The sequence below is a fragment of the Platalea leucorodia genome, assembly GCF_965183815.1.
Source record: "Platalea leucorodia genome assembly, chromosome: 7".
In the NCBI taxonomy this organism is placed as follows: Eukaryota; Metazoa; Chordata; class Aves; order Pelecaniformes; family Threskiornithidae; genus Platalea; species Platalea leucorodia.
Window position 1 is genome coordinate 47,526,783 of NC_138829.1, and position 16,853 is coordinate 47,543,635.

General features: G+C 37.1%; 1 protein-coding gene across 2 annotated transcripts in view; it reads right to left on the bottom strand.

The window, feature by feature from the left end:
- Positions 1-16,853, bottom strand: part of TTC17 (tetratricopeptide repeat domain 17) — a 60,239-nt gene that overhangs the window by 23,436 nt on the left and 19,950 nt on the right. For both annotated transcript variants that reach the window (XM_082318245.1, XM_082318244.1), the window contains 7 exons: positions 16,448-16,560; positions 14,740-14,880; positions 14,208-14,323; positions 12,887-13,061; positions 12,230-12,307; positions 9,764-9,988; positions 7,412-7,598 (listed from right to left, as the gene is read on the bottom strand). In XM_082318245.1, coding sequence (XP_082174371.1) covers positions 7,412-7,598; positions 9,764-9,988; positions 12,230-12,307; positions 12,887-13,061; positions 14,208-14,323; positions 14,740-14,880; positions 16,448-16,560 — 1,035 coding nt within the window. The remainder of the gene's footprint in view (positions 1-7,411; positions 7,599-9,763; positions 9,989-12,229; positions 12,308-12,886; positions 13,062-14,207; positions 14,324-14,739; positions 14,881-16,447; positions 16,561-16,853) is intronic.

Genomic DNA, 16,853 nt, shown 5'->3' on the forward strand with positions numbered 1-16,853 from the left:
CTTTCTTCTTCCTCCTCTGCTAGCCTGTGGCCTTCTGATCTTGGGAAAAGACAGAATGAATACAGAACACTAAATATTGCAGGCATACCATTCTTAACAGAGCATGATGCAAAGTGAGACTGATGACTATTGGGAGAAGTTGTTAGGTACACTGTCATGCTGTAAATAAGCAGAGTAAGTACATAAGCTAGCAAGACAGACTTCGCGTGATATAAAGAAATCACCTAATATTAGCAGAAAAAGAAGTTGCAGACCAAATTCACCCATTAGCATTTTTAACAAATGCAAAAGAGAATGACATTTGAGCAACAGAGATATACTTAAGACAGCATGCTTTGTTTGCTGGTTACAGAAACCTTTAAGATGTGTAACAGCTTTCCAGCAAGCAGTAGCTTGGAAGCAATGCGCATGAGCAGTGGGTATACAGCCTTTCGATACTGGTGTAGCTAAAAATGCCATGTTTAACATAGTACCACATTCTTTCATTTTTAAATTTAAGAATCTCAATCTATACATCTCTGCATAGTTTTAAGAAAAATAATACGTAGAGCTTGGAAGGGAAAGACAGGTTTCAAAGTGAGCTTGGCATGGCACTATCAAGGCGAGGTCCTTCACTTTCAACTTCCTTCAGCCACCCAAGAGACACTAGACAAAGACTTTTCAGGGAAAGAACTGATTTATACAGCAGGCGCCAAATCAAATACTAAAAAGTATCAAAAAGCCCGTGTCTGGTCAACTATCTTCCAGATCACAGCACTAAAATTCTAGGAATGCCATGATTATTGCAGCAAAGGTGGATGGTAGGAACTGCTTCTTCCCTTGCTGGGCTAGTGGTGCAGAAACGGTAGCACAAAACTGAAAGAATAATTGGGTCACGTTATTCTCACAGAGCACATTCTCACATAAGATTTCTCCAGGATCTCCCAGTCAGTGGCACGTCTGACATTTCCTGACACCCCCATCCCCTAGGGATGTCTGCTTCCAACAGGACAAAAAGCAGTCCTCATTCTCCATATCTCCCACCTGCCTGCATTCAGTAAGATGTTTTCATTCTACACAAGTACAATGTAATCTCCTCGTACTCTTTTAGCACCACAGAGCCCAAATGGAGTGACCTAGATTCCACTTGTGCAGCACCAACAGATCTTTCAGATGGACTGACACTGTATGATCTCTTGCCAGAGATGCTTGAGGGAGAAAGAATCCAGCTTGATTTTCAGATCCCAGGTGGAACTTGCAGGGTGAACAATGGGCACGCGGGTGCACGCGTGTGCGTGCAGGGGGTAGAAATAAGCATCTGAGTATTTAACTTCAAATCATAACCTTGATTTTAGAACTGCTGCTGCTTAAGATAGAATCCACTTTCTCTATGCTACTATTAAATGACAATGCAAACATTTGCCATGATGTGTTTCTGAGAGCTCTGACAAGCTGTTCACATGCTTCATAAAATTCTGCTTGTTTAGAAATGCTACTGGGGTTGACTATTCTGTGTATACAGATGAACTTTCCCATAAGGCAACAGAGAGTAAAAGCAATGGAGAAATGAATGGTCACAGATCCCACCCCTTTCATTAATATAATCAGATAAATAAGAGTACTAACATTTGTGTTAGTCTAAACAAGGCTCAGGAGCACTCAAGAATTCTGCCTTTACATGATACACAAGTAAAAGAAAGAAAAAGCTGAATTTTAAACATACAGTAGTGTTCAGTTCAGAATCCCATACAATTCGTATAGATTCTGGCCGTTTGCTTCAACTAAAACACAATTAAATTCTGAGCTAAGCTCAACACCCTTTGACCCAAGGGTAAACATCCCCTCTTTCCACCTATTAACACTATAAGTGATGAGCATTCCTTGGAGGAACAAGATACAGCAGCTTGAGAAGGAGGAAACTAAAATATTATTACGACAAAAGTGTCTAAAAGGACCTCATGCTATAGCAAATGGAAAGAAAATTTAGCAGCCCCTTGCTGGGACTACCAAGTCAGTCATAGCTTGTAGAGGATCACTGAGTAAGTGAAAGATGCATTTAAAAATGCAAAGTATTTCATATTTCTATGTTTTAACACACTACTGTAAAGAAAACGTATGTTACGCTTTTGCTTAGTGTTTGTGTATCTGAAATCGCTACAGTGAACTCAAAGTGATTGCAGCTGTCAAGTCAGAGGCTTAAACTGTGATGTTGATTTAAGCAAGTTATTTAATCTGTCCGTAAGCTTACTATTAGAGTTTCAAGTAGAGATTCTCCTTTCAGGTCAACCTCTCCTCTTCAGGTCAATTTGCTTAAAGGTCTAAGCTTATTAACTTTGTAAGAACTTAAGTGCTGGGAGACAAAGGAAAATCTATACACTTAAAAGATCAAATACCTTTTCCCCCTGTTTTATTTTAAGAGGAAGCAGGTGAAATAAAACAAGACTTTTGATTTCATGTGGTATAGGGTATTTGTACCACAAGAGGGCACTAAAAGCATACTTAAAGCAGATCATTAAGCTACTGCTGTATACATTACAGAACTAAGTCATAAAGTAAGGAAGTATGCATTGCTTTCACATACACATTCACTACATAAAAGCATTCAGATACCTTCATGGCATGCACATACATTCATAATGTACTCACACTGCCTCTACTTCCAACAGAGCAGCACAAAGCTTTTTGTAAAAGCACTATCCTGCCAAGCAATGAAAGACAGTGATACTAAAGAAACTTGAAGGTTGAAACAAGTTGTGCTTCATGTTTTGAATATTACCAGTCTATTAATAAAGTTTAAGATTTTGAATTTTTATCTTGTCCAAAAGAATGTGAAGTGCATGAGCTCATAAGGAATTGGAACTGTCAGTCAGAGGTAGATGCTTACAGTCAGATAAAAATATTTTGAGTACAAACGACTTCTGCTTGTCCAAGAAGCAATTCTGTTTACACACATATGGAAAAGTCCTACGCAACAGCAATTAACAAATCAGTATGTTTCAACAGCCAGCTGACCATCACACTAAAAATATGCTTGTAGTATATTGTAATCTTTTTAATAAGGCTTGACAACATCTGAATGTTCACATCAGCCAATGAAGAGCCACAGGAACGCTTAGGCATTAGCTGGATATTCCTCTACAGACCTTATCACATGATAAAAGCTACTTGCAATTTTTTAAGCCATAAAGGTGTGTAAAACAAATCCTGGCAACGCACCATTTCAATATCAGACAAAAATAATGCTGACTTTCTCTACTAGTTTAATGAGCAGCACAAAGCCAAAGTATCTCATTTCTGCAGCTGAGAGTTGACCATATTTTTCACATTAAGTTTTTTTATGCTTGTTACGCAAGTCTCTTGGTCCTGTTATTTGTGTGTCAGATATGGCTGCTTAGGTATCTGTCAAGCAACATGAAGTTTCTCCTACTTAACATGCTTCAGGAGCTGATTTGCCAGTAACATAACAGTTGATCATTCAGTAGCAACACCCTTAACACTGCCAAGTCACCTCTAGAAGGACCACCACAGGATAATCCCGTAGCAATGAAGTCTTCCGACTATTTTCTCAGTTATTTGGGAATAAGGCAGTATGTGGGCTGTTGGTCCAAGTAACGGAGGCATATATAGCACTGCAGCACTGTTGCTGTATAGTATCCATATTAGTTGCAACTGACTGAACTCCTGCAGCTGCCTAAAATATATGTCATAGGTGATAGTTGTACTGAATTTTGGACACTTCACACAGCTCCTCCATAAGAAAAAAGCCCACCAAACACCTTTGCAGATTTAGACATCCTTTTACAATGAAAACAAACATTTATATAAACTTCAATGGAGGAGGAGGAAGTTAAAATAGAAAAGTGTTGGTCAAAAGTTTTTAATTTCTCTTCTCACCTGCCTGAAGTGACTTGGGTTTGAAATATAATTTTCTATCTAGAACAGAGGTAAGTTAGGAAAAAAAAAAAGCATCAGGCAGCAATACAGACAGGAGCATATAAGCAAGCATCCAACAAGTCAGCATTAGTGTACGACACTTCCAAAGTCCTGTGCTAACAGCAAATGACCCAACATGCTTGAGAAAATTCCTGTTTCACCTATTTGAGATATATACCAGGCATATACCGTAATCAGAAATCAGACTGTACATTCAAGTTTTTTTGATCCCATATTCCATCCCATGCTAGCATATAACTCCCACTGACCATTTGTCGGATTCTGCTCACGACAGCACAGCAAGGAACTCCGCGTCTCGCTAGTTAGTTCAGTTCTCGTGAACAGAGGCTTTTGACAGGCGAAGCAAAAAACACAGCTATCACATGGGCCTACAACCCAAAGCACAGGCAGCCCTACTGCCGTTACTTTCAGAAATACTGAATGAATGCTTATCAAAACAAGATATTAAACCAGAGACAACATTTGACATTTCAATTTCTTGGTAAATTTTTCAGTGTAACATATCCATCTCAAAGGATGTAAGTAGTTATGACATGCCATCAAGTGCATAATAACAAGAGGACAAACTAAATTCGGTATCAGATGTCCTCAAGCTGCAACACATGATCTGAAAGGCTGTGAAAATCTCAAGTAACAATCCAGTGATACCAGAATTGTTAAGCATACATTTGATCCATGTATTGACAAATGTGCTGCATTAGCTCTATACCTAAAGTCCCATTCAGAAAGGTGTGTGAAAGTAGTGTTCAGTTTGCATCTTGTCATCAAAATGTGCCTTCCAGTCTGTCATGGAGCCAAACAAGAGTAGATTATGTTGCGTTATGAATAAGTCTATATGATATTAACATTTTAACAAATGCTATAAGTGCAACAGGTAATGTTAAATATTAGCATCTAAATACAGTTTGCATGTTTTAGGCTGTATGTAGTGGTTGAATAATTGTATATACTGTTGCATGACATACGTAACATCAAAATTAAAAAACTTACAATCTCTTTTCAATTGTTTTCTTTGGACTGAAGGATGAACAGAAGACTCCCGAAATTTCAGGATACTTGTAAGCACAAAGTGTGATTTCTGGGTACATATTCTTGAAATAATTCTGGTTTTGAAGACTTAACCTCACATTCATACAGCCTGTCAAGGTTCCTTTCAAGTCTGTTGAAGTTTACAGCAGGGAAAAAAAGTATTTCCCCAAACCTTATGAAAATAAGATAGGCAAATCTACCTTTCAATTTTTGAATTCTGAGTTTTGACTTAAACCACAATCATCATCAAGGTTGAATTAACCAGTATGTTTATTTTACACTCTGCACAAGAACGTACAAGGAACATTTACACTATTTGTCAGGTTCATACTTTCAGGTTTCTTGCACTCAGACAAAAGACGACCTAAAGGATATTATAAATAGAAATGAAAAAGAAAGAAATATTAAGACAGGAAGAGTCCCAGAAAAAGGCAAAAATATAAATATAGAGTAAAATACTTAAATACTGGAATACTGACATTTAATGAGCAAATTAACATACTAAGGCATATTCATGTCTCTCTTGATTAGCAGCTTCACAGATTCCTTAACAACCAAAACCAACCCCAATGTACCAGATGAATATATTCACGCTCACTTTGTTAACCTGTAGCCAAGCTAGCAAAAAAGGAACGATAACACTTTTCTCATAAGCACTTTTGGTATGGGTGTCTCCTCACATTCAGAAAGACAAACTTCCTAAACAGCATATGTAGTAATAGTTGACCTCAAAATGAACATACTGGATAAGGAATTAATGAAAATAGCAGCCAAGAGTCAGCCAAACTAGAGAAGTATATTTTTAAGTATTATGATATGTTTAAGGAAGAAAAGCATACAAAAGAAAAGAAAGATGTAAAAGATCACTTTGAGGTTCAAGTACAGCCATTGCTCCTTACTATTTCAGTTCTGTGAACATACTTCTAAATTACTTTCTGCTTAACTTCAAAACAGAGTGGCTATCATTAAGGTTTGTCTGGAACAACTTTAACCTTGTGAGTTACAGCTATTTTTAAAGATGATCTTAATAAAAAGTAAACAAACACTGAATTTTTTTTCCAGAACAGTGAAAGCGTCTCTTGTGATAAATATGTAAGTTCCACTACTGTTTACGGTATCTGTCGGGATTTTTAAAAGAAGGGCAGTCTGATGTTAAGAGATTCAATGAAAGGTACCAGTGTAAGAGTTGACATTACGGAAGTCAGTAAGAGACCCATCAGTTGGGCCGTAATACCACTTACTACACTACAGTTAGCCAAACAGTATTCATTTCTCTGCACAACTGATGTGCTACCAATCAGAGCAAAAATGCATACGGCCATAAAAGATAGTATTATTCTAATGGCATAGTCCTGGAATTTCACCTACAATGGCATCATCCATATTGCACCAGGATATACGATGGCCTCTAGTCTATGTTTAGACAGTGTAATTCTAGATGCTAAATCGGAGGAGGTTTCTCCATGTCTTTCCACTGGAGAGGGAATTAAAAAAAATAATTCAGAGGAAGTCCTAGCAATACTAAAAATCAAAAGCACTTCTCTCATGCAAGGTTTTCATTTAAAAACAAAGGAAAGATTAGATGGAAAGATACCTTAGTAAGAACGTGAGAGAGAAGGGATTACAAAATGTATTCATAAATGTTCAAGATTACTCATGAACAGCATATTAGCCATATGCAAGTACAGACAAAATACTTGAAATAGTCCGTGGGATTCACTGAAATGAAAGAATCCATCTCCAAAAGCTATTATTGGTTTTTTTTTTTTATACAAGTAGCCACTAAGGACAATAAAGCATTCTATCTCAAATATTTTGAAATATTTTTTGGGAAGAGATTGGGTTCAAAGTCATTCTTCTTACAGATTTTTGGAGGGTTAAGAGCCATAACCACAGACCCCATATAAACAAAATAACGTTGACACAATACAGTCTATTCTGTAAAGACTGAACACTAAAAAATTACATCTAAAGTACTGAACACACTGAAAGGTTACGAATTAAAACTAAACTGTTCTTCACCAAATTCTTCATCTTCAAGAAAACATATCCATCTGACTGTAAAATCTGAAGGGATGTACAAAGGGGCTGTTGAGTAGTCTAGCAGTAGTAACTGTGTAGTTCCATAAATACTGAATGCAGCATTCCTCATTTACTAGTAAGAGATATCGGTGAGGCTGTTAAGGTATTACTGACACACTCAGGAAGTAATTTGCACTCAGTGGCAGCCCTCTAGACATTTAAGAGGTCATCCTCAAGCACTTCTTAATGGACTGTAACTTTTCCATTAAAAGCAGTGCCTCAACCTTGGTCCTTATAGGGAGAAGGCACTACAAAGCAAACGGGAGAATCCTTGGGAAAATAGTAGAGTAATCATGAATTTCAGGTGCAACAGCCAAGGCAAACAGACACTATTTCACTTGTGGTCCATCTTTCAGCAGTTGCTTACCACTGCACACAGAAGAGGTGATGTTGTACAGAAAAGGATAAAACTGCAAACAGCGGATCATCTTCAGGCTGCTTTCACACTCCAAGCACTTGGTGGTCAAATCCAGTGCATGTCTGAAGGCCTGCAAGGCTCCACTAATGTTGTTCAGAGCCAGATACGCATTTCCTAGGCTCAAGAAAGTCAGGGGCTGCAAAGATAAAGCAACATATCCCAGCATAAGTATGTTCACTGTATAAAATCAAAGCCAACTAGGAAAAACTCCTGTCAACCCACATCCTCTCAAATTTGGCTGGAAAGAATTTAGAATTAAATAGGGACTGCCTTTTCTTAGAATGAAGAACTAACAGCTTGATGCACTGGTACTAAACAAAAGCTGTTTTGACATAAGGTTGTGTTCAGTATTCCATCTTCCTACGATGAAAAACAGCTGTTAAATACACACAAGCTGAAATGAAGTATTAAATACTCACTTATAACCCATCATAAATATAATGCTTACTGCACAGAGTAGCAAAGAACTAAACTGAAATGCTTGAAGACATTTTAGAATGATTAAAAGTCAGCAAAAACGTAAATATATTACTAGTGTTCTAGCAGGACAGATTAATTTCATTTGTCAAAAGCGTTCAGGATTTACTTGAGCAGAACTAAGTCACTGAAAACACCAATGTCACACTAGCTTAGGGGTATACATTCATGTTTACTTTCAATTCTTTATAAAAATATTTTTGTCCACTGCTTTTGTCTAGTCTCCCCAAAATATGTATTTTTTTTAAAGTACAAATTATCAACACCTTTTTTGTTGGGTAGAATTTAATTAGTACTTGAATACAGGCACATAGTAAAGCATTACATTTTGTTTGTTGACTGAAAAGCCTTTCACTTAACACAAAGTAATTTGCTGCAATTAACAGTACAATGCTAGAATAATGACTATAATATTGTAATTTAGCAGTCATTTTTTCCACTGAAATAATTTTACATTCATTATCTGAAAATGTGGAGACTGATCAGTAGCTTAAGATTTTTCAAACTCATCTTAGCTTGTATTATTAAACACCATTCAGAAAAACGTGCAAGCCAAGCAACAGGATTTTTTTTTTTAAAGCTTTTGCTAATATAGCACATACTTCACTCCCTGTAGCTGTAATTCATTTTAATTTGTATTTACTTTCCATTATATTCCAGGAAATACTATTCCAGTACAAATTCTCCTGCCAGATTTTTTGATACAATACGTATTACAGGACTGAGAATGCCTGAAAAAAATAGGAGCAGGCATTATTGTAATGAGGTAGGACTCACCAATATTTTTGAAGAAAAGCCCTACTCACGCAGCATGGTCCTAAGGATCCCTAGGCTCCTCCTTTCCAAGGCTGTGCTTTCAAGTGTTCTTCTTAAGGCACATCATTCAAGCATAGCTCTTTCTATAGTTCCTTTTTGCACTCTTACCTGCCACCCAAATGGGCTAGATTCCTTCCCAACAATTGCAAAATTGTTCCTGAATGCTACATTGAAAAAGCTTATTCTGTTTTTAGCTTTTTTATGCTCTAGATGACTGGTGGCCTGGCAGGTTTAAGCTCTCTGTTTATCTAACTACAGAGGTAGAAGCACAGGAAAGAGTCACTTGAACTTCTTATTGAAGCATCTCAAATGCAAGACCAAAATTACTTGCTAAAGAAAAGGTGTCTTCTAGCATGCCCCCCAGCTTCCTCTTCACAATTGTTCTGGCCAATCCAGTAGCTTAAACAGTTTATACAGAAACTTTCTATGTGACATAGGTGACAAACTACAAAATGTTTATAACATCATCATTCAGAAATACAAAAACCTGTTTTGAATCTATGATTGGAAGTAAAGTCACCAAAAAACTACAACACAGCTTTTCCTCTAGGTATATAGATGAAATCTAGGGACAAATAAAACAGTACAGATAAAGTCAAGCGGCACAGAAAGATGTCTATACAGTCATCTTGGTAACATATGTGCTACTTTAAAGGGTTTTAAAAAAAATCAAGACACAATGCTGACGCATTACAGATTTCTGTTTTAGATGAAAATGTTGCCAAAACACCAGGATGAGATTCCTTGGAGCCACTCCTGATAATACATCTTGGGAGGTAAAAAGTATGTCATCTATTTTAGAAGAACTTCTGCTCTAGATGTTTATATTCTCAGCAACCAGCATCACCCCCAGTATGATCTAGAATTTAAATGAAAATTAACATCTGTTGCAAATCACAAGCTGGAAGTTGAACTGCATGTACTGGTAAATAAGCACAAGTAACATGCATTTAGAAAATAATGAAGGAAAGGACATTCACCACTGAACGAACACAAACGTCATCTTACCTCAGAGGCATTGATGGCCAAAGCCTTCAGCAGGAGTCTGCTGGCGTCCAAATGAAGACCATAATGAATCAGGAGGTTAGCAAGATTGACCAGAGGGATGTCCTGATACTCATGTGGAGCCAAATTAAATGCTTTTTGCAAACAGGTGATAGCAAAGGTGCTATTTCCAACTGCACGCCAGTACAATCCAGCTTCATTAAGCACAAGCCATAGAGGATCTTCTGGCTATAGGAAAGTCAGGGAAAAGGATGAAAACACCCACAAAGAAGTGTCTCAGGAAGACAGAATTGCCTGCTCTTTAGTAAGAAACACACAAACCAACCTCACCCTTGTATACTACCTTATTAACTAGATAGAAATTACACTTTGCTGTGACTGCTAGCAGATTACTCAATCTGCTCTACTCAAATTGACACGATTTACAGTCTGAACTGTAATTTAGTAGCAGCTGTTGCTCACGCTCTGCTCATATGACTGCCTTATCATGGCCACAAAATCCCTTAAAATATACAAGTGATAACGGTTAGCTTGCTTTAGGAAGCAACATTCGTGAGCCACTTCAGAATCTTAAAATTACATGAATACAGATCGATGTAGAAATGTTACAATTTGAAGGTCAGGCAGCTTTTAAATTGTAGCTAGATGTGTTTCCAGGTCCTACATCCAACATCAAGATTTCCCATCAATTTAAAGTTTCAGAGTTGGTTTTTTTTTTAGATTTAGTTATCTATTTGTCTTGTGAAAGTTGACAAGTGACACACATTAGATACTGTTTAAAGATTATAAAATAGCAAGCAACAAGTGAGGGCAGGCAGAAGAATGGAGGATGTGTCAAATACACCTTGAACGTTCCTTCCTCCTCTTTCACCTATAACAGAAAAAACATCCTAGAGGAGAAATAGCAAAACTTTAAAATACTGACAGGTGGACAGAGCTATGTAAAACATCCACTTTTAGATGGAGCGGTGTGAAATGGTTTACGAACACTTACATTCTAGTTTTTAATACTTTCAGCATTCCGTGATACCCAATTCTACAAGGAGTTTAAAGTATAAAAGCCACAACTGAAAATGATGTCCCATCCAACCTACACATCTGAAGCCAAATGCATGCATGAGTAGGAAACATGCAGCTAGGATTAAACAAACGAAACAGATACGGATCTTTACAGTAGTATTGTATTAACGCAATACAGCCGGCATTACAGTAATACTGTGTTGGAAAAGTTAATCAGTACAAAGATTTTCTTCCAGATTTTAAAAACAACCTCACACAGGAGGGTTCTACCTGTGGTTCAAGATGAATTGAAAGGTATCAATAGGATATATTACCTCTTTGTTCAGAGTACCTTACATAATCTATAATTGTAAGACTATTTATCACCCCTATTTTGCAATGCACATACGTAATATTACTTGCATGTTATTCATGCCAAACTCCTCATTGAATTACACTCCATACACAGGTCTCAATGACCTTTCTTTAACTAAATCCTCAGCAAGTTATTAGCACTTTGTCTTTCCCAATACAAACATACCAACTGTGGCACTCCTGCTCTAGAAAGTTTATCATGAGCAGAACAGGCATGACACAACAGTGTTCTTACATCAGCATCTAAATGACTGAGAAGTTCAGACTTTTAGCATGAAGGCAACAGAATACTACAGTTGAAACCAAAATACCTATGCACTGCAACAGTAAGACAGACATGTATAGGACTGTTCTGAACAGCATAGTAATAGGAATCAACTCCTACTGTTAATTTTTTCTTCTGGGTAAGACAGATGCACATAGTAAATGGTACTGATTTTAGACTTAAACCAATACATACATACACTGCCTTGACACAAATTGTACAAGAGAGTTAATTTGAGAAATATCAGCTTCACATGTCAAAAAGTCAAGCCCTATCTCAATGCGTCCTGTCATTTGACTTGTGATGACTCTCAAAGGCCCCACGCAAGATGGAAGTGGCATTCCACAGGGTGTTACACAGATGTACATTCTTTGCCCCAGAATGCTAATTATCCTGACAGAAGACTGACAGAGGGTTGGTTTCTCTGGAGGGGGGGGGGAGAGGAAGGCAGGGTAGTGGGAAGGAGGAGGAAGAGCAAAAGGCAGGCATATAGGGAGGGGTGAAAGATGGAGGAGTAGTTCCAAGCTATTTCTCTCAGTTAAGTAAATGGCTGCCAGGATTAGCTAATGTATCGCTGCTCCATGTCCTGCAGTCACAACAAGAACAAGTAACTACAGGGCTGTTTGGTCCCCACTAAGCTAAGTTAAATGGATACTTCCCTATATGTTTGTGCTTTACTTGTAGACATGCATTTTTAAGTTACTTTCATCTCAGTTACAGGCAGCAAATAAGCTTATTTCTTGCACGTTACTGACCGACTTCTTTAGAAGTATAGAAACAAGCCTCAAATAAGAATTCTGAATTTATCTCATGCTACAGTTTTGACATACCTTTTTCATGGCATGATCTAGAAATGCTCCTATCGTCGCCTGTGTAATAGTTTGATTGTCGATACGAGAATGCAAAACCTGGACAACAAAGATTTTAATTTTTTTTCTTAAAACAACTGAATAAATTTTACAGTATATATCTACATGGGTCATTCAAGTCTCGCTTCCCTAAGTCTTCCCTTTAGTAAAGGGCGGGGGGGGTTGGGAATTGTTCTAAACAGATGATGTGAACATGTAACGATTAAAGCAGCCAATCTCCAGAAAGCAATATGAAGGAGTACTCTCAGCCTAAAGTTACCAACTTAGTAGAATACAGTAGTTATTGGAAACCCCAAGAAGATGAGTCATGTCAAATGAGTGTTAGAAGTTTTAAAAGAAAGCAGTAATTTTAAATAGTAAATTAAATTTCCTATTCTGTGTGCTTTTGGTCAGCATTTGAAAGAAGTCAGACAACAAGTCTTATGCTAAGTGACAGGTTCTCCCTTTCTCCAGCCCTATTAGAAAGCACTTGCTCCCCTTTTTGGGAAGTACTGATTGGCTTGTGATATCAAGTAATCTTCTAAATATCAGAATCTTTCATGTTCTGAGTAAGATTTTTAAGGCAATAAAGAGGAGAACTTTAAACCAGAAGAAAACCAATGAGAAAATGTCTCTTACTTGTCTTGCTTGATCATCCGGCATCTTGAATTTCAAATCTAGATTACTATCTAGTTCCTTGACCAGTATGTTTAGAGATTCATTGTTACGAGCATCAGTAATAGAAGAACAGTCTGGTGCCTGTGTTTCTCCATACTCAACAGTATCTCTTGGGATACTCAGAATTGGCAGGACTCTAGCAATAAAGAGAACCAACACAAATTAATAGCATGTGCTGCATGTCACTGATCTATAGACATAAGAATCAGCTATATATCAACTGATATGCCTCATACTGTAGACTGCCATGAGACATGAGCTGCAAACCAGGACAGTTCAAGGACCATCCTTCCCTTGAAAAGTCATTAATAAATAAGGTCTTTACTTTCCATTTTTAAGCATAGAATACCTGTAAATAATGGACAGTGCAGTAGAGATAGGACACAGAAGGTTCTCATATTATGCTAATAAGGATTATATGAAGTTTAGGACTAAACAGATAAGTGAAAAAAAAATGCTGAAGCTTTGTAAACTAAAGTTTGATTTTAAAAACATCAAGAGGTAGCCAAATTATTTGATAAGAAAATTCTAAGTTGAACATTTTTTTTCAAAGGAAGCTTCAGGACATTCCTGGATAGGAACCTTTGCTTTAACACATGCTTAATACTAGAATTTTACCCACTGAGAGAAGAAAGCTTTCTTACTATCAGTATTTTAATGTTAAGTGAGTAGGATATTAGGAAATTGCATTGATCTATGCAAGGTAGCTATTGCAACAGACACATTTATTTTATCCTATGTAATAACAAATATAGTAATAGTTGACTATTCCACAACTAAACTGGTTTTCTGCCTCTGTTCCAAAGGAACAAGCCAGTGCTTTCCACTCCTAATCCTTTTTTAGTATTTTCTGGGTCTTCACAATTTTCTGTAACCATAACTAAAGCTAAGAGGATGTAAGCAATGTACAAGTTAACTGTAGTTATCAAATAGATACTCATCTCATTCTCTCTCTCAAGATCTTTTTTTTTTTTTTAAATATACTCTACATGACATTCAGACTTGTGCTTAAATCCTCATTCTTTTAGTAATACTGTAGATATTTCATGTATTAACCTTGTAGTAACAGTCAGGGAAGAATCACCATGATCTGACTGTTACAGTTACAGCAAAGACGACAATAAAGGAAAACACCCCCCTTCTGTGGAATGGCCAGAGAAAGAGGTCTGAACACACCTGTGCTGTTGATTACTAGTTGCATCCATCCTCTCCAGAAAGAAAATATTCATTAAGACATCAGTGTGAAAATTTACAAATATAGTTTTAAAAAATCAATACTTGCCTGAATCCCCTATTTTCTGGAGGCAGGAAATAAGTTGGCAGTTCTTCTGGATCAGGAATTTTGGGGAAAGATTTCATGCACTCTGATCGCTGAGGCCAAAGAATATGCTGTTTGTCCTAGGGAGGAAAGGAATTATTTTTTATTATTTTCTCAACATTTTTAATATTCTAATTAACAAGCTAATAAGAACATAAGGAATAGTCTGGAGGGAAAAAAGAGCAGAGATCTTTATTATTTTTCCATCTTTTCTGGAATATCAGCAGTTCAGCTGTACTGCTTTATTCGCAGCAGATGTTTACAAAGGTAGCTAAGAACAACCCCCTCTGCGCTGTAGTAGTTTCAAATCATGGGAAACTGGTACAGAGACACTACAGAGATGCTTAGATGTTGAAGAAATTCAGAATGCTACATTCTCCAGTGCTGCCACGCATCAAAACTGTAGCCCAAATGCTAAGAAGTTTCACATAAACAAGGACAAGATTCACTCTCTCAACTCCTCTTTGAAAGGGCAAAGCTTATCCTCTCTACTCACTTTACTGGATTCTACACTCCACACTGAAACAATAGAACGAGCAACAGGGGAAGACTGCAAGGACTGGCTTTGGTCGCTTTGGTTTGCATGAAGATCCAAATTCACTGATGTCATACTAGAAGTTGAAGAGTCTTCACCAAACTAGAGACAACAGAAAAACAATATTTAGCAAAGAAAAGAGATGGTATATTACTGGCTGAATTTCTGGACATCCCCCCCCCCCCCCCCCCCCCCCATTGATGCAGTTAAGCCTCACTGATGAGCTCAAATTTGGGTAGCAGAAAAAAAAAAATGGAAATGTAAGCCTCTTGATCCACTCACACCATGGAAAAGTAATATTCATGTTGTAAATAAGTCAACAACGAAAACACAAGTGCAAACCAACAAAAAAATGCTAAAAGGTACCAAGCAAACATTTCTAACAGAACACAAACAAAATCTACTTATCTAGACTGCACAGCTCTAGTTCAAGTCAGACTTACTAAGACTCATGGCTTGCAAAATTATCTTGATAACCTGAATTTATAATTCTTATAATAGGAAGAACATCCAAGAAGAAAACAGAGCGTAATTAAAAATAACTATTCCTAAACTAGTTAATGGGAAAGTCCAGAACACATTCCACACTGCAAAATAAATGAAACCATAATCTTTATCTGTAGTTCTAGCACAACAGTGGTGTTGCTTGGGTGGCTGTCATTCTGGATTTTCAGTGTTAGTATACACCTCGCTTCCAAAACGTCTCAATATTCCTGTATCAGATTTCCTTGGTGCACTGTCTAATTCAAGATATACAATCAGCAAACACTCACAAAACTGGGCTAACACCTTACTTTTGGGCTGCAAAAGCACTCGCTAGATTCAACACCATTAAGCTCTGCTCTTCCACTTGTTAATTGCTTATGGCAGTTCTGTGCTCCTTCTGGTAGGAAAAAAGATTAAATTGGAAGGAGCATGCAGAAGTTGCATAGTTTGAGTCATATGACAGTGTAATAAGCAAAAGAAACTATGATCCAGTTTAAGGCTGTAGAGATACAATATTATTTTAAGCACAGCTTTAAGCTGTTATGTTGGAATATTTTCATTAAAGAATAATTCTTGTTCCATATACCACACATACATTAGAAAAAAAAAAAACCCTAACTCCTTAGAAAACCTTTGCCTCTTCATTGATGTTAGCTGCCTAATGCTTTTTCCTGTCCTCTCTGAAGGAAACTAAATTGGAAAATTAAACATGGTACACTCCTGCTAGCGTGCCTGAAAGGTACTATATTTATGTAAGAGAAAGCTGTAATTCCTCAAAGTGAGGATTCTTGTACTTCCTAGAAAGAAATACTTGTCTGTTCTATGCAGGTTGAAAAAGTAAAGGAGTCAATATAGAAGGTGCTGGCAACTCATAGGAAACTAAGACTTTGGACTAAACCAAAATGTTTCAATTCAAATACCTCTAATAGTTCTCTTTTCTAAGTAAAAGAAAGTCTTATACAATAAATCCTGTAAATTTCTATAATCCACAATCAATCTCAGCTTGTATTACTAGCAAAAGAAACTAGCATTAAATACTTTACACTCTGGAAAATGATTTCTCACTAGAATTGCCACACCGAAAATATACCCCCTTTGTCAAGCCTCAAAAAAAATTTAACTATTTTGCTAATAAGGCAAATGGGATGCAACTTGAAGCAGTGGTATCAATTCACAGACAAACCTGAACATATTCCACATTTTCAAAAATGTCTCCGCGGTGGTAACGAACAGGCTGGTCCCACTGGCAGTGCAAGCTATGCTGCTGGTTACCCAGTCTACAAATCTGATGGTTCCCTGCAGAGCACAACACATTTTTTTCTACTATATAAGTGAGGTTTCCGAGGAGACAAAGACAGCACACAGACAGCCCCTCCACCCCCAATTCGGTTAATCCTTTTTATTTATTTAATTAGCACAGATGAAACTCCATCTTCGAAAGCCTAGGAAAAAAAACCTGTTCAAGAACATATTGCAATCCCTTGTTTTAATAAGCAAAACACAACAGCCACTCAGGGCCATCTTAATATACAAAGAAGTTATGTCCTAATATTAATCTGAATATGTGCAATTCTTCATTGCTATGATGA